Raw genomic sequence first — 22,463 nt, 5'->3', positions numbered from 1 at the left:
GGCCAGGATATAATTATATAATATGACGTGATTTTAAAAGTGACCTATAACAATAGGCTATGCAATACACTTTAATTTGTTTAGTGCTAATAAAATGATTAAGCCTATTTGGAAAGAGAGAGATGTTTAGAATGTGACAATATGTCAGTCATCGTGTGAACGAAAGTATGACTAGGCATAGGCTACTTGTTCTGAGCAAGTGTTGTCAATGAACAGGCTGTGAAACTTTTGCCTAAGTTACAGACAGTCATGAACTACTGATGCTAATTATCTGGGAAACATTCTTTATAGCAGCAGTCACGTTGTCATTGTTTGTGTCAAACAAGTTGTGGATTTGTTGTAACATTAAAAGACGACTTACTATGTGCTGAAACCATGAACTGATGCTCGAAGCTCCAAGGTGAACGAAACTTGGAAGAAGTAGGTAACAGGTTCACGTTCAATAATTCACGTTCAACAATTCCAGGATACGCGTTTTTCATTGGTTGTTGCGTTAAATTTTACCCATATACAATACAGTTATTTTCTGATTGGCTACTGTGTAGATAAAAATAAATACTTCCACTTTGCTGGCTCAAAAACATGTAATTGTTCAATTAGCATATAGTTTTACTTAGAAATAGGCCTACAAAGAAATTGCAACAATTAGGTGTTTTTCAAAATGTAACATCTGTAGGCTAAAGTGTCAGGACAGAGAAATGGACGTTTCTGTAGAATGGCCCAACTAAATGGCAAGGTATCATATCAATGCTTGGTGACACGGTCAGAAAAAAAATTGACTTCTATTTTTGAAGTTGTAGGCTACAAGTGATGAGAACATGAAGCACAGGTTGACTGCACCGTCTTTTGGAACTCGTTTTCCGACTGTTTTTTTTTTTTTTTTTTTTGCAACACATATGGACCAGACTAGTTATGTGGCATAAATTCTAATAGGATAAACCACGCTAATGGAACGGAACTCACTAAAATTAGCAAGCCTTATGGCAATAAGGTTTAGCCGGCTTTAGCGAGGTTGATGGAATAGGCTATAATCCTATAAGATTTATATAGCAGTGTATAATACTTATGTGATGTTCTGTAATACCTCCTTATAGCCGCTATAGTATTTTCTAAAGTAGTCAGTACTTCCCAAATTCCTATAGCCTAGTATTCCTATAATATTTCTATAAGATTAGGCCTATAATATTTTGTCCCAAAATAAGCGCTGTCCCCAAATCAAAAATGAAACCCTGTGTGGAGTTTCTCTTGGAATACTGGAGGACCTCTCTGGTGTTTCGCTTGGTCTTTGGTTAAAATATATGTATAGCACTTTGTTCTGGACAAAACCATCTGCTAATAATTTAAATATAAACATAAACCATAGTCTGTATAAAATAGACATAAACAAACGCGACTTTCTGCGCAATCCCTGACTGCATCTTTAAGGCATTAGGCATCCTCATGTTGTGTGGGGTAAATTCGGGCTGGCTTCTAGGCTGGGTTGAAACACTCAACTCCCAATGGTGTAACGTCAGACAAAAAAATTGATAAGAATTCGAGTCTGGCTTTAGGCCTAGCCTATAGCCAGGTTAGTGATGGACTGGGTTTTAAGAACAGTGTCTAAGAACGGTTGGTGAATGAGGCCTACTGGGTGGTTAAAGAAATGTTATGTTAAAAACTGCCCGATTGTTTTTAGAATGCTTGAGCTGAAGTTAGCCTACAGAATTTTGGGACTCAGCACATTTCCAGTTTCAATATTTGGAACTGGGCCTACGTGCAAGCAATACCTTATTGAAATGCCTAATTCGCCCGAAACTTGCTTCCAGATAGCCACCCCATGCCTTAGTACTTGCCAATTCTTGCGTCAGCAATGCAGAGCCCCCTGTATTCCAGCCCTTGTTTTCCCGTTCTCCAGACAGAATTCCTGCTCTTCTGCGCTGCTGTTGCTCGTGGCAAGCAGGCTGCGTTTAACATTGGATAAGTGATCGTCTTTCAGACTAACATACGATTCCCCTCGTCCCCGTTCTTGGAATGCAAGTCTTAGCATTGTTTCCCCCCTCATAAATCAAATGATAACGTTAATCCCGTAGTGGAAAGTGTTTACTAATCTCTGGGAATGTTTTCGGTCATATCGCTATGGATTGAGTCTTTTTCAAACGGCTGAACAATTTAGAGGATCAGTCTTTCGCGTGAGTGTTTGACTACCTACCTACACGAAGACCGGGCGAGCCAACTAACGTTAACGTTAGGCTACCTAACTTGATGTTTCGTTTGGTCTGTTCAGGAAAAAAACTGGTCCCGAATGTCTTCACGTATTGCAAAGGTTATACTCGGGAAGATTCTTCGGCTTATTATCTAGGAAAAGGCGTGTGTTAGGGACTTCAGTCACAATACGGATTTTCTTCGAGGGATTTTCTGAGAGGATTATTTTTTTTTAAAGTGATGGCCGAGCGGGGAGCAGATTTGCTGCTCTCTCTCATCTGTCTCACCTTTCTACACCCGCTTAACATGGCCGTTCATGTCGACAAAGGTAACGTATACAAACACGAATTCATGCCTCGAACAACGTTAATCATTGTAGGTATTATGAATATGACAATAAATTGCGAGTAGGCTTTGTTTTCTTGACATTATGTTTGGATGTCGACAAAGGCAAGCTCTGGAATGCAGTTTACGTTAACCCCCAAGCTGCTGCAGTCTCACCAGATACAAGTGGCTTGTGGGCTAACAGCTAACGTTTCTTAGCCACTTGTCTGCTTGTGGATAACGTTGGCTCAACTATGCTTTGTTGAGCTGGTCAAATGTGTTTGAAATTGTAGCATGTCATATTTGATACAACAAGAAGGAAATCGTGTGGGTAGCATACATAGTCATAATCACCCCGAAGAAATAACTAACTCACCTTTTTAAACGACTCCATTATAAGTTAGCTGTAAGTTGCCCATGCATCGCTATCTTGCTTCTATCTAGCTAATAGTTAGCTGTTATTACCTGAACACTGGGGCTTTAAAGAGATCGTGCAGCTAGTAGCATTTTAGGAATTAAAGACGGATAATTTCATTTTGCTTTTTGAAGCTAAAGAAGTAATGACACTGCTGCTAGCTTGGATGGAAAAAAAGAAAAACGATTTATATTGTAACTTAACAGTAAACTTATTAACGTCAGATAGAAGTCCGTAACTTTGCAAGTCATTGGTTGGGCAACCGCACATTAATTAAGTAACGTTGGACAACGTTAACGTAATGATGAGCGGTATTAAAACAAGCTGTGTCTCGTGCTAAAAAAAAGCCTGTTACATCTCAGTAGTAGCAAATGCTAACTAGATGGCCGCAGCTCGCCGACAATATGGTAGCCTGATTGCAAATTTGCTAACGTTGCTGTTGTCATTTCGAGGTATCAAGCTATTTTCAGTGTGCTAACGTTAAATAACAAATGCAACGACATTGATGGGACGTAACGTTAAATTGAAGGAAAGGCGAAGTCCTTGGATGTTCCCAGTTAAAAACCCGGAATGTTCAGTGCAAGGATCTCTGTGTATAACGCGACATCAATGGACGTTGTTAATTTGTAATACGTGTCATGATTAAATCATTGCAATGGATGCATAAGTTATTTGAGATATGAGTACTGCGCCACAGGTAACTCGTGTGCATATATTATGCCAAAAACAATAAAGCTTTCTGTTGGGCTGGTCTTGGTAGGCTTTGTTTTGCTAGGGGGATGATATGAGGTAAAAAGGCCTCTGTAGCACCGAGAGTCTGTGCTGCGTTGAAACATCACAGGCTTTCCTGGAGACCACCACAAAAGGGGGAGGGGAAGGTATGGGGGCAGGGTAGAATGGGCAGGCTGTGTCTGGAAAGTAATAAAAGCAGGAGATTAAGGGGAACGGGGGAGTTCCTGCGGGAGTTTTGATTGATTCCAGAGAATTGGAGGAGAATTGGACACTTGTGGGCAGAGTTTCAAATTACTAATTGTGGGTTCTCCAACTGAAAATATCTGTTTGTTACACACACACACTATTTTGTGTGCTCTGAAGTTGCCTGAAGCAAAATGTGTTTGCTTCATGATGGTTCATGGAAGGCGAGAGGAATACATGTGTTTGAGTAAATTGAAAATCATAGCTTGTATTCAGAAAGATCATCCCAAATGTTGGGACAAATATTTCTTCTTAATGGCCTATCAGACTACATGACTTTCTGTTACCAAATGCAAAATGACAGTTGTAGTTGACTTGAAGAATTCATAGTGCTCTGCGGTTGAAGTAAGATGTGTAGTAAGAAATGAACCAAGACTAGATAGATAGATAGATAGATAGATAGATAGATAGATAGATACTTTATTGAATTCAAGAGTTACAAGGATTGCTGGCACTCTCGCCGGCACCAGAAACGGAACAGGATGACTGCAAGTCATTGGTTGGGCACTCGTCGTGCACACTGGTAGGATATTGGGCAGGTTTAATTTCCAAATTTTTCGGCAGCTCCAGTTCCAGCTCCAGGAGCCTGAGCTTAGTTGTGATCATTTGTGAAGCAAATCAACAAATATTCCTGCCCTCATGTATTAATAGTTTGGGCTGTCTATACAGTGAACTGTTAATGTTAATGTTAATGTTCAGTATTCAGTGGGAACTGTAACAATCCAATTTCTAATTTCCAACAAAACCATGACCATCAGATGTCAGATTATCCAACTGGGAAATTGGAAGGCACACAGTGTTTAAATTGTGTGGTACATAGATGTCCATCTAGGAAAAGTAGGCCTGTACCCTCCATCCTCAGAAACTGGCTCTGACTTCCTCTCTTGTAAATTCTGGTGAAACTCTGGTGAAGTCTTTGTTGATGTTTAAAATTAATTGATCTACAAAGCACGGTTCTGAATATTTTGCCATGTGTTTTGACTCTTCCATTTCACTTCAGGATAGGAAATATGTTTGCTTATGTAATATTTAGGCCTATCCCTTATTGACTGGAAAAACAGTAGCGGGTCATTCCACGTCAATTCAACCAGGGCTCACGCACTTAGGTCTCTGTTGGTACATAAATAGGAATAGTATGTAGCAAAATCGTCACGTTTGGTCTGGATAATCCTGCATGGTCATAGCTGTCCCTCAAAGTTGATACAAATTTTATTGGAGTTTTTGGCTGGGCTCTGTTTAAGCCTTCAGAAGACATAATTTTACTCAACATAGGCTCTTGATTTAGCGATTTAATTTTGATTTGACGATTTTGCTACATACTATTCCTATTTATGTACCAGCATGCACAATTTGAGCCTCCTACATGGTTTAGTTCTTGCGCTGTGGGCTTGTGAACTTTGACAAAAAAAAGAGGCCGAGCAAAATCGACACCCCCTCCCCCTATAAAACTGGCTGTATCTTGGAAAGTATTGATCTTACATAAGAGTAATTTTACAGTGTGTCTCCTGGGTAACATAGGTACACCTGGTAATTTTTTCAGAATTTTTTGAGACCTAAGTGCGTGGGCCCTGGTTGAACTGAACGTGGAATGACCCTAGCCCAAATGGCTGGTGTCAATCCCTTAGAAATTATTTCACATTCTGGATAATAGCATCTCCCCACTTTAATGTGTAACTTTATTAGTGTTTGTTTCTAGGTTGTTTGGCGTTATCTTCTGAGCTGAAGGGATGTTTAATTTTGGACAGTTTTACTTATTTTATTGTAAAAATCTGTGTTACCCTCTGTTGCTTTCATTTGGACTCGCATTCACAAAGAATCCCAAGGCTAAAAGTAGCCTAGCTCTTAAATGGGCAATTTAGGAGAAATGTGAGGGGAAAATGTCAAAGATGGACTTTAACTTTGTTGTTTTTGCTTTGATACTTGTGGTTCTGTAAGATCTTACACTTTTAAATGGACTCTTCTGTTTAACCTAGTTCATAATGTTCCTTATTGATACTTCTATTGCCTTTTGAATTCAATCTTCTGTTGGAGACTAACCTAGTTCTTAAAGTTATTTTCATTTGATACTTCTGTTCTGGTAACTGGTGTGCAGATGACAAATCATGTGTTGTATGACGATACATCTAATACGGGTGTGTCCTCCTCCAGCATTACATGCATGAGGCACCAAATGGTTACTTCATTGCTGCTTTATGACATTGGGTGCCTTGATGAAGTGGAATATTACAAAGAATGGGCACTTATCGCATAGAGTAGTGCCCTGATCTCCTGGCTAAATTCCTAACCTGGCTCATTCAACTCAGTCAATTTGGTCCCCTAGTCATCCCCTTGTGAAATTGACTCATTTATTCATCCCCTCACTCTCCACCTCAAGCTGATGTGTGGTGAGCGTTGTGGTGCATAATGGCTGTCGTGCATCACCCAGGAATTTTTAAACTGCTTTTTATTTTGAAACCGTTCCAACCTCGAGGTTGTAATGTAAACAGAACAAACATTAGACTAAACGGAGACCTGAACATGAAATGAAACAACACAGAATGGTGATTTGATTGTTTCAGCACACTCCTAAGAGACCCAAGGTTAGTGTTCATGGAATATGTACTTATCAATTTGCATTTTATACCTTAGTCATTTTGGACTGTAACTAGATCATCTTTTTCACTTGGTAAGTTGAGTTGGCTAAGTTAGTGTTAATTGACGTGAATGAACAACAAAATACTTCCACACCGGAGATTTCAGAGTAGCAAGAGGGGCTTTGATTTCGTTAGGTTGATGTGTATATTATAACTGGCTGCGCTTGTCCGTCTTGGCATACATGCTGAACGTGACATTGGGGGTGTGGCTGCATCGTCGATTCTACCTTTGAGTTTGAAGTTCGAGATTGAGATGTAATTTTAATATAAAATCGAAATCGTGACACCCCTAGTTAGGAATAATACTTTTCAAGGAATTAATGCCCAAACATGGCCTCCAAGATAAGGCATTTCTGAGAGTGTACAACTTAAAAAGTCAAGGGTGAAAAAATGTATGAAAACATTGGAATTTAACAATTCCATATAAGTATCAGGTAGACAACAGTGTTTCCCCTAGAAAAAAGCGGTGCTGCTGGAAAAAAAAATATATATTTTTTTTTTATATCATACCTTCGTGTTTCTTTTGTGGACATTTTCAGCTTTCTTTTACATTATTGGTTAAAAATGATAGAAGAAAAATTAAATGGCACAACCCAGAAAAAGATTATTTACAATTTATTTAAATTTGTCTTAATGGCAAAGGCCACACCCAATCTGCGAGCACTTAATTTTTCTGGGCTTTTCAAAGCACATCTCTAAGGCTCTTTGGTAATTGAATTGAATTGTTGGGGGGCCATTAATGCTGACACGCATGCACGTAGCCAGATGCTCTCCTTGTAGTCTATTTCTCAGTCCCAAAACAACAAACCCACGTATAAAAAAGTAAATACTCACTTTTCTTCTACATCACTCCCACAGTTACCATACAACTCACTCACAATTAACTTCGAAAAGGACCTAGGCTACTTGATTGAAGTCGCGACCGTTCGTCTCACCGTCAAGAGAACGCTGAAGTTATGAGAACACGCCTTTCTGATAAGAGAATGTAGGCTCCTATGTCTAATGCATAAACGTAGAAAAGGTCTGTTTGTGATAGCCTATTATAGCTAAGTGGACAGAATTTAGGCTATCATTATATGCCAACATATGCTCATATTTCCTTTAACTATCAGAAAGTTTAAACAGGCCTAGACTCTGTTCGCCTAGCTTTCCCATACAAACATTACATGTAGCCCTACGCTAACGTTACAAGTCTAGGCTACAATTAACGTTAAGACCATACACCTTGTAGCACATTGGTTTACTCTATTGCATTATTTACGTTTTAATAATTTGTCGTTGAATGTTGATGGAGGCTCATCTTTGGGAAATCAGCTCTCTGGATAAAATTGTCAGCCGGAGCAAGAGTTCTCAGAGTTGACGACACCGGACGTAAATCCAATCAGCAGAAAGAACCGCATCACAACAGTAGGCTAAATCGCAACAAACTTTTTTCCCCCCATGTTAAATTCATTTCGGTAATCATGAATTGGTTTCTTTTATTTGATGTAGGCTAGGAGAGGAGGATGCATGTTTCACATTAGTGTCAATGTGTCAAAGCATGCTTTGGATCAGAGGAATTGCTCAAGCTTAACATATGGCATAGGCTACAAAAATTCACGGCATACAAACAGTTTAAGGATGAAATATAACTAATATCATTTTTTATTGTCACCAGGCCTATAAGTAGGCTATTTATTGTGTAACCTACAAGTGAACGATGACACCATAGGCTACACTGTGGCGGAGCAAGACCCCATCAGTCGGATAGCTAAACAATGTAACCGTGTTCAGAACGTAGGCTAGCCATATGGGCTGCAGACTTGTCTTTGGGCTTGTAATCACCTGACACATCATGCCGCATATATGTCCTGAATAATGAGAGGCTAAGTCGCGGTTTGATGCACTTAACTTACTCAAGACTTTCAGAAAACAATTTCGAGATGACGTTGGCCGTTGTGCTTTTACAATGTGTTAAGTGAATCTCGTGATATTATGTTGCAGCGGCGCTGAAAATCCAGTTAAATACACTGTAGGGGAAACACTGGACAAGCTTTCAGCAAAATCTGAGACGGTGCAGCAACCATTTTCCTGGATTTTGTCTGATCTTGACGCGGAATGATTCCTTAATTTCCTTCTCCAGTGTCTGTCTCCAATTCTCACATTCATTCAGCCTTTGTATACGTCTTTCCTCATTTGTGATTTTCTTTGTTTAAATTATTTAATTTCCTCTCTACCTTCAGTGGTTTCGGTGTTGCCAGCTTGCTGCTAGCAATTTGCTTAGGCTGGCCAACGGAGGATTGAAGTTAATGCTTCAGACATAAAAGAAATACACAGTTTATCAACAAGGCTATCACAATTTTAGAACTGTTACATTCATGACACTTACTGTACAAACCACCGCCGACTTGAGCTGCAAAAGAAGCTCTGGCTGCCTTGTCAAGGACGCTTGTCAAAAAATCGGCACAGTCGACATGGAATAAAAATATCACAGAAGCACTTCAAATTTAAGCCATAATCTACTAAACATTGTGTAAACTCCACTGTTACACGTTTTCAACTGAACTAGTTAACTGAACTGAACATAATTAATGTATATGGACTAGGCTATTTCTGTTTGTTTTGCACTTCATTGAAATGTGCTGTAGGCCTAGGCTACATTTTGCACATGCAATTGTGCATATTTCTCAATATGAAAAGTTCCTTGTTTTGAACTGAACTCAAAGATAATGAAAATATGAGTAAATATTTGTAAACGCTCTGGCGCGCGGTGCGAATGTGTTAGCATGTTGCTTTGCTAGCAGGCTCAGATGTAGCCATAGAGGGAGGAAAATAGCAGTAATCAAACACATCCACGTTTTCGCTACTTAAATACAGTTGCACGAGTAGTTGATAAAAATGTGTAAGGTCACACAACATGAAACATGGCGATTTTCCAAGCGAATAAACAGGAGAACTACAATGTGTGGCTCAATAGCACTTGGGAGTACTTTGACCTAGCGTAGTAATATTAATTAACATCTAATTGTAGATCCCAGCCATGTTTTCCGCCGTTTGCAGCGAAGCGGAATTTCTATGAAACATGAAATCACTATAATACTTCTGCTTGTTATCACAACCCTTCACAATGCATGTTATAACCATGATTGTTCACAATCTACTTTACCACTTCCTGCTACTTTGCTAAGTCAGCTCAAACTAACACCAGCAAGGCAGGTTGTCTCTATTTATGAAAATGACTGTGTGTGCCTCGGAGGGGGAGGCTGAGGGTCGGCTGAACTCTGTGGTGGATAGGATCTACAATTAGGTGTTAATTAATATTACTACGCTAGGTTGAAGTACTCCCAAGTGCTATTGTGTCACACATTGTAGTTCTCCTGTTTATTCGCTTGGAAAATCGGCACGTTTCATGTTGTGTGACCGTACACATTTTTATCAACTACTCGTGCAACTGTATTTAAGTAGGGAAAACGTGGATGTGTTTGATTACTGCCATCTTCCTCCCTCTATGGCTATGTCTGAGCCCGCTAGCAAAGCAACATGCTAACATATTCGCGCCGCACGCCAGACCGTTTGAGTGCACGTACCGACACGGGAGAGGTATGACTCAACTTGTGAAAGTTAAGGTAAGAACATATATTACTACTGACATTGGGTGGCGTATTCCTTTAAAGTTGAGTTCATAAAGTAACTTTCACTGCATCCATTTGACTCCCAATCGAGATACATTGGTAATAATTGCTTTACATTGTTAATATGGACTTATGGAAAGAATTTTTAATCATGTGAATTTCAGCGATTAATCGAGAAAGAAAATATTTGACAGCCCCAACTGCATTGACAGAAATACCAATTTAAACTCTGGTATTTTGTATCAGTAATTGGATTTTGATTGATCCAATTATTGATGACACAATTCTCAACATGCGCTGCATGCGCAGGACACAGACGCAGGCCTATTAGGCTACTGCAATCTAATACGGAGCCATTGCATCTGTCCCCCTCCCAGCCTCATGATTGGCTCTTCCCATCAGTCTGCTTCATGGCCAAGGTGAAGCTAGAAGCCTGCTGCAGTGTGAACATAGCTCAGGGATGGAAACGCTACATGCATGTTCTAGCCTAGCCTAGCCTTTAAAGTGTTGATAGCCCACTGGATGATATAGCAAGTGTAACTGAAAAGGAGGCAGAATTTTTACCATATTCTGGAAGTCTATGAAAGTCTCACCACACTAAGATATAAGCTAGTCTGTGGGGTGTTGGTTGTCATTTGAGTGAATATCTGACATATATATTTTTTTTATGTCAGGATGCTGGTCGATGCAGAGCTGATGGACAGTATGCATGTGCACTTGAGCTTGCACACACAGTTGTCTTAAGGCTCGCTCTGGCTTGCAGCACATGAGTGTTGGAATTTGGGGCATATTTATGAGCTCTGCTTGTCTACTGCACTATGTGATTAGGCCTAGTTATAAGGCTATTGTTATAAATGCTGGCCTTGATGCAGGGATTTGCTTTCTTTCTGCAAAAATGGTGAATAGCTGAGGATAAACAAGAAGTATAAAAAGCTGAAATGGCTTTTCAAAGCAAAAACTCAAGCTTTCATCAAAGGCATTGAAATCATTATTTAATGTGGACCAATTAATTAATGGGGTTATTTAAAAGTAATGAGGATTCTGTTTACTTACATTTACTCTCCCACTTTGCACCACAGCCCCACAGCCTTTCCTTAATGAGGGAGAAGAGAGTTTGAAATGTAGCTTGTATGGATAACCCTCGGGTTTTGTATGCATCTAGATTAATAGATCAGCTATGCAAGTTCATTCTACTGTATGTGAAGAGCTAAGATAATGAAATTCTTAGTCATCCTTTGAATTGTTTAGTACGAGTAAAATCCTTCCTTGGTCTACCAAAGAAACAGGGCCAGCAAGTGCACTGCATACCCTTACAGTTGGTAACTCCTCACGCCGACATAGCACTTTTCCAGCTATGCACTTTTAATTCTCTTTTTATTGAGAAACATTCAATTCATTTCCGGTTAATACAAGATCGATATAAAAATCGCCGTCTGTCATTCACTACACTGCACTGTAGGAACACAACCTCACAGAGTAAAAAAAAAAACGGCAAGATAAATATACCTTTGCCCTCCGCAGTTACTGTATGTATACTTACGGTACACAAGGAATTTGACTTTGGTAGGTTGGCTCTCTATACATTCAACAAATATACATGTACAGTAGAAGTAACAAATAGACATGTAATAGTAACTTTTACATTCAGTAGACAAATAGTAATATGGGCACATACTATACAATAGAGCCAACAATATACATATAGGAACATATCAACATAATATAGAAAAATACACATCTACATCAGGGAAATGTTGCAGAAAAACCTGTGGTATAGTTTATTTTTTTGTGTCACGGGGCAGCCATGGAATGAGGTCTTTGTTGTGCTCAACATGGACCTCTATCCAATGCTTTTAGTGTGTTACTGACCTGACTGGTGCAAAACCTTGTAGACAGGAGACAAGAGTGTTGAATACTGGTTACATTACATTACATTACATTAGGCTGACACATTTTTAGCCAAAGCTACTAACATGGTAAACAGTTTAAGCTTTTTAAAGCAATTCTCTTAACAATTCTAGGACAGGTTCTAAAAAGGTAGAGTAGGCCTACAATAGGAATAAGTGCATCAGAGAGTACAATAGAAGTAAGTGCATCAGTGAGTGCTGTTTTTAAACAGTCAAGTGTCAGTTCTAGTCAGGTGGTAGGTGCTAGGATCAGCAAGACTAGTTGTAAGAGAGGAGATGTTCTCTGACGAGCTGGGTCTTCAGGAGTTTTTTGAAGATGGAGAGGGATGTCCCTGCTCTAGTAGGAACTGCTCATTCCACCAACAAGGAACAACAGATGAAAAAAGTTTGGATTGGCCTGAACGTACAGGTGGCAGAGCGTCATTTGTTTGAGGAGTGCAACGGTCGGGAGATAGCATTATGATTGTATGAGGGCATCCAAGTAGAACCGGAGTGGTTAGTGGTGTTCGTTGATGTTCCAAAACAAGTAGCGTAGTGAAATACAGTTTCTGTCGTGTTTTATTTGGCATTTTGTAAAATCTCATTGATTTCTGTTGGAAGACTCATTGCACGTTGATATTACTGCGCCACCGTCTATGCTTCAGGTTCAAATATTGAGCAGAAGTTTATACGCGGTTGTGAGGTGTCTGATAAAATAGTTCCACAATAGCAAATAAGACGGCTGGAAATCATACATTGCGCCAATATATTTGACTTTAATAATCAACGAACACCAATAACCACTCGGTGAGTTGCACAGTTTTGAAAACGAACGTTAAGGGTTGTTTTAGGACTTGCTTGAGTATGCCTGTTGGCAGCCACTCTGAGTAGTCAAAGGCGATTCAAAACGAGTCAGAAAAGTCGAGACCGGACCAGTCGTCAAAATTTCGGTGTCCACCACTCTAGTTCATCCAAAACAAACCAGAAAAGGGACTCAAAGTGCTAAATACCGGAATTTTCCCCTTAAGTATAACGAAAGACAGAAGCGTAGAAAATCAAGGATGCCTTTAACACAGTGTGTATACTCTATGTTACCGTAATGTTGCATTAAAAAACATGTGTCAATACCAAATTTAGCCGCCTACTAGGCTAGCTTACCTGTTGCTGAGACTTGACGGTCGACACTCATCCTGACGACTCTTCGTTGCTTCTTTTCAGGTGGCTTCTCATAACCCAAATAAAGCTTTGGGTAAAGGTTTTCTTCAGTTGGCGCAGTGATGATGAACATACATAACATACTACATAACAACATTTCAGGGGATGTTTTAAGCTCAGGTTTTCAGCCAATTTCTTTTAGCCTCCTCGTCGTCGTCATTCGCAATGGATCAGGGCTTAAATTTCACTGCGGGATTGCGGGTATTGCGCATAATTTGTTCAAGTCCCGCAACTCTAGCCATCATAATGCGAGAAATTCCCGCATACACTTTTACAGCCTGTCTGATGACGTTAGTATAATCACAAAGTGGCGTGAATGCGGTGCTATTGACCGGACGGACATAGCCTCATGCAGACGCAGACACACACACACACACACACACACACACACACACACACACACAGAGAGCGAGAGAGATAGAACCACTTTGCGCTTTAATACGCAAATAGGCTACGCAACCATGGCAAACTTTTACATCTGGAAAGAGCTCCTTGGTAACTATCCTGCTAGCTCAGGTCGCGTCAACACTTGATCCCAGAAAGATTGTCTTCGACTTGTTAGTTTTTTGAACATTTATTTTATCTAATGACATAGAAAACATAATGAATTGCAGCCACATATCCTTTTGCACTATGCACAACTTTTATTCACTAGCGACTAGCCTTAAACCGTCAGGCTGAAGGGAGGCTAAATTACTCTCACGTATTTCTTAAAGTGACAGGCACTCAATTACACCTACTCATCTCACCTCACCTACACCTACTCATCACCCATAGATAAATATACTGACAGTATATATATCTATGCTCATCACCAATGTGCTCTCAATTAGACCTACACACCACATTAATGATATGCCTAAGTGTTATAGTTTAAACGTCAATATGAAGCATTCAAATGACTAAATATGTTTAGCTACTAGTAATTACTGGTAAAATGCTATGCATTAAAAAAAACATTTAACTAAATACACTCTGCGACTAAAAAAAATCGGAGGTCGCACCGGTGCGACCAACTATTAGAGAGAGGAAAAAGTGTCAATTTGGCCAATATCGTGGTTTAAACAAATCACAGATAGTGAAGTGCGGGACCTCCCCTCTGATTGGCCGCCCTTTGAAAGAAAATGCGTGTGCTGCAGAGAGTGTGGTCACAGGCTGAGATAAATGTACCCTCTCCCCACTGTCTTTCGGCGGCTGGCAGCAGCAAACCGATCAGACGAGCCCGAGATGATGATGATCAAGTTTATCGTTGCCTACGATAGGCCTAGTGAAACTTCCCTTCACCAAGTTCAGTCCGAAATAATTATTCACCAGAAAAATAGTTTGAACGTAAACCCGATGTACAGGAATGCCACTTGCGCCAAATGTATAGGAGTCATTGCAGATGAAAAGGCGTCTTAAAATTGCGAACGACAGAGATACAGATCTCGCCGAAAAGGAGTGCGTCATTGACCGCCGTTACATGCAGGGAGTAACCCGGTTTTCAACAGCAATATTCGTTTTGCGCGCGAGTTGTGTAAACTCATTCTGATTGATGCAATCAATTTAATCCGGTAATTGGCGCAAATCGAATATCGCTGCTACATTTAAACCCTGAATATTCTCTGCATGTATAACTGTGGTCATTGTGTACGGTGAATTGAATGGACACATTTAGATCGAGCATGGCAATTCATTGCAATAGCCTATAATAATAGGCCTACCACCGTTGCTGCATTAACCATAGTGATGTTCTTATTGAAAATTTAGAAATACTAAAATTAAAAAGTAAATTGCATTGTGGGACTGTCAAATGATTATTGCAATCATCATAGCAAAATCACATAAAAATTCCCCAGCAGGGCTCTACAGTGCGCCCATTTCACTCGCACATGCGAGTAAAAATGATGCCGTGCGAGTGCAAAAAAATATTTAGGCGCACTGGTGCGAATGACTTCTAACCATGTCAATGTTTGTCTATAAAATACACCGCAACATCGAGAAACATTACTGGTGCAAACCATAGAATCACGTCGCCGAAATGCAGCATAAGAACTACACCTCCCATCAACGTTAGCAGTTTCAAGGCGTTGTGACTCGCTAGTAGTCGCTTCTATCAAATCCAAGAGCTGCAGAAAAAAGCGGAAAGTTAGACTAGCCAGCCAAGATGCAAAGATTGAAGAAATTAGTTCTTCTATCCAATCAATTCATTGGATATAGGAGGAACAGGATGAGATTCTGAGAATGCAGTGAGAGAAGGAAAGGTAACCTAACATGCCTTTTAGCCCAGTTGATGTATTGGCTGCAATATGCAAAATATAGCTGTAGCGAAAGTAGCCTCCCGTAATACTCCCATTTTATTCAAAGGTAGAACGCTACTGAGAACTCCAGGCTTCCACGCATGCTTGTTTGTTTACACGAATACAAGCTGGAGTGCAAAACGAAAGTAGGCATAACGCTTGCCTACTGCCCCATCAATGCAGATATTTCAAATAAAAACTAAAAGTATAAAACATATATCCTTGATTAGCCTATGTTGGGTTTTGTGGAAGAGAAAATGGACTGTTTTAGTAGTAGTGTTAGGCAGTATGCTGTCAGATAGGTCACCATGGGCATATTTGGATTAGCTATAGATGGATTCACAAATAAATAAATTAGCCTACATTTGGCAGGATACTTAATAAACAGGCTAAATGCAAATATGGCAATGTATTATATTATTTTACATTAACAAAATGTAGGAAAATAGAACAGACTGAATATAAAGTAGGCATTGATCTTTGAAATCCTGTTTCCTGTAGCCTAAATGTTGTCAGTCATTCTTAATATTTGCAATTGGTGCACTGGCATGTTTAACTGTTAGCTGCAGTATAATGTTACATTATGTGTAAGTTAAGTACAGAACTGACTGTGCGCCCAAATTTTTGTCTGTGCTCCTACATTTTTTTAACACAAGTGCTCCTGAAAATAAATGTTAGTGTAGAGCCCTGCCCAGGCTACTTGGAACATCTCTTTAAATTGTGCTCAAATACATTTCTATGGAAGATGCTAGCATGGCGAGCTGGTTTAGCCAAGGGCTAAAGATCATGAAGGATGGTATGTAAGACATTGAGCCATGAGATGTGCAGTTTGAAGCCCTTAAATAAGTATAAGTATATACTCTTTTGATCCCGTGAGGGAAATTTGGTCTCTGCATTTATCCCAATCCGTGAATTAGTGAAACACACACAGCACATAGTGTACACACAGTGAGGTGAAGCACACACTAATCCCGGCGCAGTGAGCTGCCTGCATCAACAGCGGCGCTCGGGGAGCAGTGAGGGGTTAGGTGCCTTGCTCAAGGGCACTTCAGCCGTGCCTACTGGTCGGGGTTCGAACCGGCAACCCTCCGGTTACAGGTCCGAAGTGCTAACCAGTAGGCCACGGCTGCCCACTGCCAAATGATGTGCACTGTTAATTTACTCACTGTTATTTTTATTTAATTCATCTTGAGATGTTTTAAGTTTAAATTTCAGCTCAGTGAAGCACTTAAAGCACCAACACTTCATTAAGTTACTTTTTTTGTAGAATTGTAAATCATAAGTCACAGGACAACCTATATAGGACAGTAATTAAGGAAAAAAAGTGAACCTGCTGCGGTGTTAAATGCGATGTGGTTGAAAATTTGGGTGCACCTAACTTTTGTGCTGGTGCACCTAAGAAAAAAAGTTAGGCGCACCAGTGCGACCAATGCAAAAAGTTAGTCTGGAGCCCTGCCCCCAATTGTGTAAATCCCCCCCGACATGAATAACCTAAGGGGGGAATTCCCCCCCTATTTTGAAAAATGAATTTTAAGCCCTGATGGATGGCAGCTGTAGCTATATCTCTGGCACGAACCATGCTTTCTTCACCCAATTATTTAGTTTTGTGCGGTTGTAAGTACATCCTCAAACGGCACACGTTGTTCCCGAGCTTTTTAAAGGCATAATATTATTCAGCAACAGCACGACAATACAGCGATGTGATTAGCCTGACAACTGATCAGCAAAATACACAGCTGAGGCATCAGGTGCAGTGGACGGCCACACAATTCCACCGGAAGTGTTGCCCACAATCGTTTCACAAACGTTTCCCCAGCAACTACCCCAGGAAACTTGTGGATAGGATACATTTTTGGGGCTTCTCTTTATTACTGTAGTCCAATCACATTAGATGGTTACCATGGAAACTATTGAGACCCACAGCAGCACTGGTCTCCCATCCCTGCCTAATCATCTAAATGTGGCCTTCTACATGCCATGTCTGAGCAGCATTATCCTTGTAGCCCCTACTCATCAGAACACCACGGGGGTCCAAGAGAAGTTGAAAAGTATTTTTGTTCTGCTGCTACTTATGTGACTGCAATGGGAAAAGGGCTTTGCAGTTTTCTCTCTCTCCTTTACATGGGAGTAATTGCCTAGGCAGGCTAATGCAGGGCTCTACACGAACATTTTTTTCCAGGAGCACTTGTGCGCCCAAGTTAAAAAATGTAGGAGCACAGACAAAAATTTGGGCGCACAGGCAGTTCTGTACTTAACTTACACATAACTTACACTCTGCAGCTAACAGTTAAACATGCCAGTGCACCAATTGCAAATATTAAGAATGACTGACAAGGCTACAGGAAACAGGATTTTAAAGATCAGTGCCTACTTTATTTTCAGTCTGTTCTATTTTCCTACATTTTGTTAATATAAAATAATATAATACATTGCCATATTTGCATTTAGCCTGTATATCAAGTATCCTGCCAAATGGACTACATACTGCCTAATACTACTACTAAAACAGTCCATTTTGTCTTCCACAAAGCCCAACATAGGCTATCAAGGATATATTTTTTTTATCCTTTTATTTTTTATTTGAAATATCTGCATTGATGGGGGCAAGGCATGGCCTACTTTCGTTTTCCACTTCAGCTTGTATTCGGTGTAAACAAACAAGCATGCGTGGAAGCCTGGAGTTGTCAGTAGCTTTGAATAAAATGGGAGTATTACGGGAGGCTACTTTTGTGCCTGTTCGCTACAGCTATATTTTGCATATTGCAGCCAATACGTCAACTGGGCTAAAAGGCATGTTAGGTTACCTTTCCTTCTCTCACTACATTCTCAGAATCTCATCCTGTTCCTCCTATATTCGATGAATTCGGTGGATAGAAGAACTAATTTTTTTAATCTTTGCATCTTGGCTGGCTAGTCTTAACTTTCTGCTTTTTCTGCGCGCTCTTGGATTTGATAGAAGCGATTACTAACGAGTCACAACGCATGTGCGAGTGAAATGGGTGCACTGTAGAGCCCTGTTATGTTTAGCCTATATACAGTAAATCTGATTATGGATGGACCTGTTCTTCATCTGGCCCGTGTTTTTCAGGACCCAAGAAAACTAGAGCAAGAGTGGGCTGTGTGTTATGCAGACATGGGGGACACATTTTTAATGTGACTTGAGACTTGCTTGATCAACATGTATAAAATATATGACTTGACTTTGACTTGCTATTCAGGACTTGACTTAGACTTGACTGAAAAGACTTGACTTCTTGAGAAGACTTGAGAAAATCTGCTTAGGTACTGTTGCATGCATCGCGCGAGCGAACCTGTCATTGTTACCAAGTGACACGACAGAACCGCAGCAAGTGCCAGATCGAATAGGACAGACTGAGGTAACTTGCACATATGGAAGGCTCTACTTTTGTAGAAAACATAAAACATAATAATGTTTGGCTACACAGATGATGTATCTGACAACTCAAAGAAGAAATGAACAGCAGTCTGCAAGGTCTGCAGTGTGCAAATTAGCGACATAACCACCACGTCGATTTTCATCTGTCAGAAGTTAGTCGTGTTAGAAACCTAATGTCAAGTTTGAGGCATGTTAAGAGTTGGTTGTGAATCGATTATGCTTTATTTAACAAAATATTAGGTTAAAAGCGAAACTGTTGGCAATGTAACCTAAAGTAAGTGCCTCTCTTTCTCTCTCCCTCTTAAACCCGTCCCTGTCCCATACATTACAGCCTAGTAGTAACAACAGTCAGTAGCTAAACTGCCAGCAATAAGCATAGAAAAGTTTTAGCTTACTTCACATGTTCGGCTTATACATATGATATAGCATTGAGGGTCCTAAACCCTCCTAAAACGTGTTGTGCCTTCGCACTTGTCAAAGTTTGGCAGTGACATCGACGGCATCATTTAATTGACTGATTAGGTCCTTTTTTTTTCACATTTATTGGGTCCCTGGAGATGACAGGTGTAACTTGAATTGTTTGAATGTTTTCATGATTTGATGTAGCCTACCTAATAATTGAGGCATATTGAAACAATAATATGCTATTTTATAATAGGTACTTGAAATACATTTATTTTTATTTGTATATTTAATCTTATTCTACAAACCGTTTATGTGGGTTGAATGCAATGTCTGTTTGTTGCAAATAAAACTCCAACAGTTCATAACTAGCCTACTATAACTATAACATAACTAGCCTATTTCAAAGTGAAAACGTGGGTAAATCATCATGAATTTGTATGACTTGGCTTGTGACTTGCTTGACCCAAGCTGACTTGCTTGATTGTCATAAAAAATGACTTGGACTTGCTTGAGACTTGAATGTTAAGACTTGATACTTGCTTGTAGGGCCAGGGCGTACATTTTTTTTAATTTTTGGGCAGCCGTGGCCCACTGGTTAGCACTCTGGACTTGTAACCGGAGGGTTGCCGGTTCGAGCCCCGACCAGTGGGCCGCAGCTGCCTCTCCGGCAGAGGTGACTTTTGGAACCCCATATTTGGAACCCCAAATGACCATGTGGGCACTTAATGATCCTAATGGGATTTATACCAGATAAAGATACATATTTGTTCTTTCTTTTAATGAAATAAAATTTTTGACTATGAAGCTCCATAATATGAATTTTATTCTTCATAATGCACCATTTTGGACATTGTTTCCAGAAGTCTGGAATGTAGATCAGGGAGAATTTAGTGATAATAAAGCATGAAAATTGTGGAAATAACTTAGTATTATGCTCAGTGATGGCAAACAATTAAATACTGAGACTGTCATGGATTAACCCCTTATCCCCCATGAAAGAGACCCTCTATCAAACTTCAAAATTGATATAAAGCAATGATACGATCGTGTTCCACTGATCATTTTGGCCGAGGGGTAACTTCTCTCCAGTTTGTGCGTTTCCTCATGTTTTTTAATATCTTCTGCACTAACCAAGAAGAATGTAATGTTCTTAATGTTTTCTGCAAGTCGCTTTTTTGCAACTTTGCATGGGAAAAGCCCATGTGATGGAATCGGCAGAACTCTCAAGCGTCTTGCAGCACGAGTAAGTCTGCAGGCCACTGATGCAAACCATACTGACACCAATGGAGATTTTTCAATGGGCAAAAGAAAACATTAAGAACATTACATTCTTCTTTGTTAGTGCAGAAGATATTAAAAAACACGAAGAAACATACGAATGGCCTCGGCCAAAATGATTAGTGGAACACGATCGCATCATTGTTTATACCAATTTCCAAAAATAAGATACAGATAAAAATAAAATCACAGGATACAATATTCACAGATGTCGATACAGGACAATCGGATTCAGAACACTTGGATACAGAACACCTGGAGGCAGAACACTCGCAGTCGGATCAGCCACAAAACCCAAATTTCCAGCCAGGAAAATACATTGCCTGTATCTATGATGATGACTGGTTCATTGGAAACATTGTTGAACGTTCAGATGAACATGGTGACGTTTTTGTGAAATTCATGAAGTGTGTCAACAACATCCTCACATAGCCATCGGACTAAAGACAGATCCCCTGTTGGGTGCCATTCCAACATATCATTTGTTCTGTCAGTGTGCCAGACATCTATGGACGCAGTGCTCACCAATACAAACTTGACCAAAAGGACCATGACAAAATTATGCCACTGCTTCCACAATTTCTTGAATAATAGTTAAATACACTATTCAATTTAATTTTCAATTTTATTTGGAGAGTGACAGGGGCAAGGAAAAACTCCCTTTTATTATGACCGCCGCGCAGCGAAGCTGCTCATAATCACTCATTTGTGATTGCCCCATCATCATCATCATGCTGCATTTTCAGTATTGGCGAGAAGTAGTCGTTAGTCCACTAGATGGCGCATCGTTGCAGTGAGGCGTAATTTTGTTGGAAGTTAAAAGTGGGTTGGAAAAACAATGGGCGCTTCATACAAGGACTGTAATTTACCGCAGCGAACATCTAATAAGGATAGGACGATGTTCACATGAAGTGTAATTCCCATTTCTTCTTGAAGCCGAAATAAATCTGAGGATGTTTATCGGACATGCTTGGTTTTTACTGCAGGTACGTTAATCTTGTAATATCAATAAGGACCTAGGTAATGTTACCGTTAGCGTTGGTTGAGTGATGGAGGCATTTGATTTATTGCATTTGTAGAAAACTATAAATGCGGTTATACCAAGGAAATGTATAGCAGCACTGTTTGTATCATTCGACTGTCATTTATTGCACGTGCTACAAAATCATTCTGTGCAATGGAAGATTTACCAACGTTACACGGTCTGATACAGTTTTGCCTATACATCGTGAGACTGAGACGCCTGTTTATTTTGTTTTAAGTGTGAGAGGGGAATCGATGTGCTTTGATTACAGCTTGGTAGTTGTAGTCTGTGAAATTAAAAAGCACGTGTGTGTGAAGTATCCAAACAATGACACCTTCATTTCATTACGGCTGCTTTAGCAAAACACCTTAAGCTACTGTGTAGTGGGTCCCATTTAGAAGTGGCTACTTCATTCGCGCTTTCCTTGACTCATGGAGCTGCGTGAATGTTATTACAACTTTTCATACGATATGACAGTTTAAGTCCGCTTGATACTGTAAGGCGTAAGCCATTGGAGATTTTATTTGTGTAATGCCAGCATAGCCTATTGACAATTTATGTTGTAAATAGGCCTACCTTATAATCCTACCTGTAGCTTAGGGAAGCTAACAGCTTTCTATTAGGATCTAGTTTGTTAGTTACCGTTTTGTCATAACTCCCTGATGCATTTTTGCATTTAGAATAGCCAGAGCGTGTATATCTCAATCGAAAATTAAACAATATCGGGTGCCTATGGCCTAGGCTGGAGTGAACCCAGCCTGATCTGCCCCCGCTATTTATTTTTTTTTGATTTCTTAAAAGATTGAGCTTGGTCTGATGAAAGCCAGACTAGCCATGGAC

At 39.9% G+C, this 22,463-nt stretch overlaps 1 protein-coding gene across 12 annotated transcripts in view; it reads left to right on the top strand.

Moving 5' to 3' along the window:
• Positions 1-1,882: 1,882 nt before the first annotated feature.
• neo1a (neogenin 1a) overlaps positions 1,883-22,463 on the top strand; it is a 96,662-nt gene continuing 76,081 nt past the window's right edge. For 5 of the 12 annotated variants that reach the window (XM_048263443.1, XM_048263438.1, XM_048263442.1 and 2 more), the window contains exon 1: positions 1,887-2,509. In XM_048263443.1, coding sequence (XP_048119400.1) covers positions 2,422-2,509 — 88 coding nt within the window. In that variant the 5' untranslated portion in view covers positions 1,887-2,421. Of the gene's footprint in view, positions 2,510-22,463 lie in introns of all 12 variants that reach the window. The other 7 variants (XM_048263436.1, XM_048263441.1, XM_048263439.1 and 4 more) reach the window with 3 other exon arrangements.

Source organism: Alosa alosa, chromosome 14 (assembly GCF_017589495.1).
Source record: "Alosa alosa isolate M-15738 ecotype Scorff River chromosome 14, AALO_Geno_1.1, whole genome shotgun sequence".
NCBI lineage: Eukaryota > Metazoa > Chordata > Actinopteri > Clupeiformes > Clupeidae > Alosa > Alosa alosa.
The sequence above is the reverse complement of the archived record's forward strand: the minus strand, read 5'-3'. Positions and strand labels throughout refer to the sequence as shown.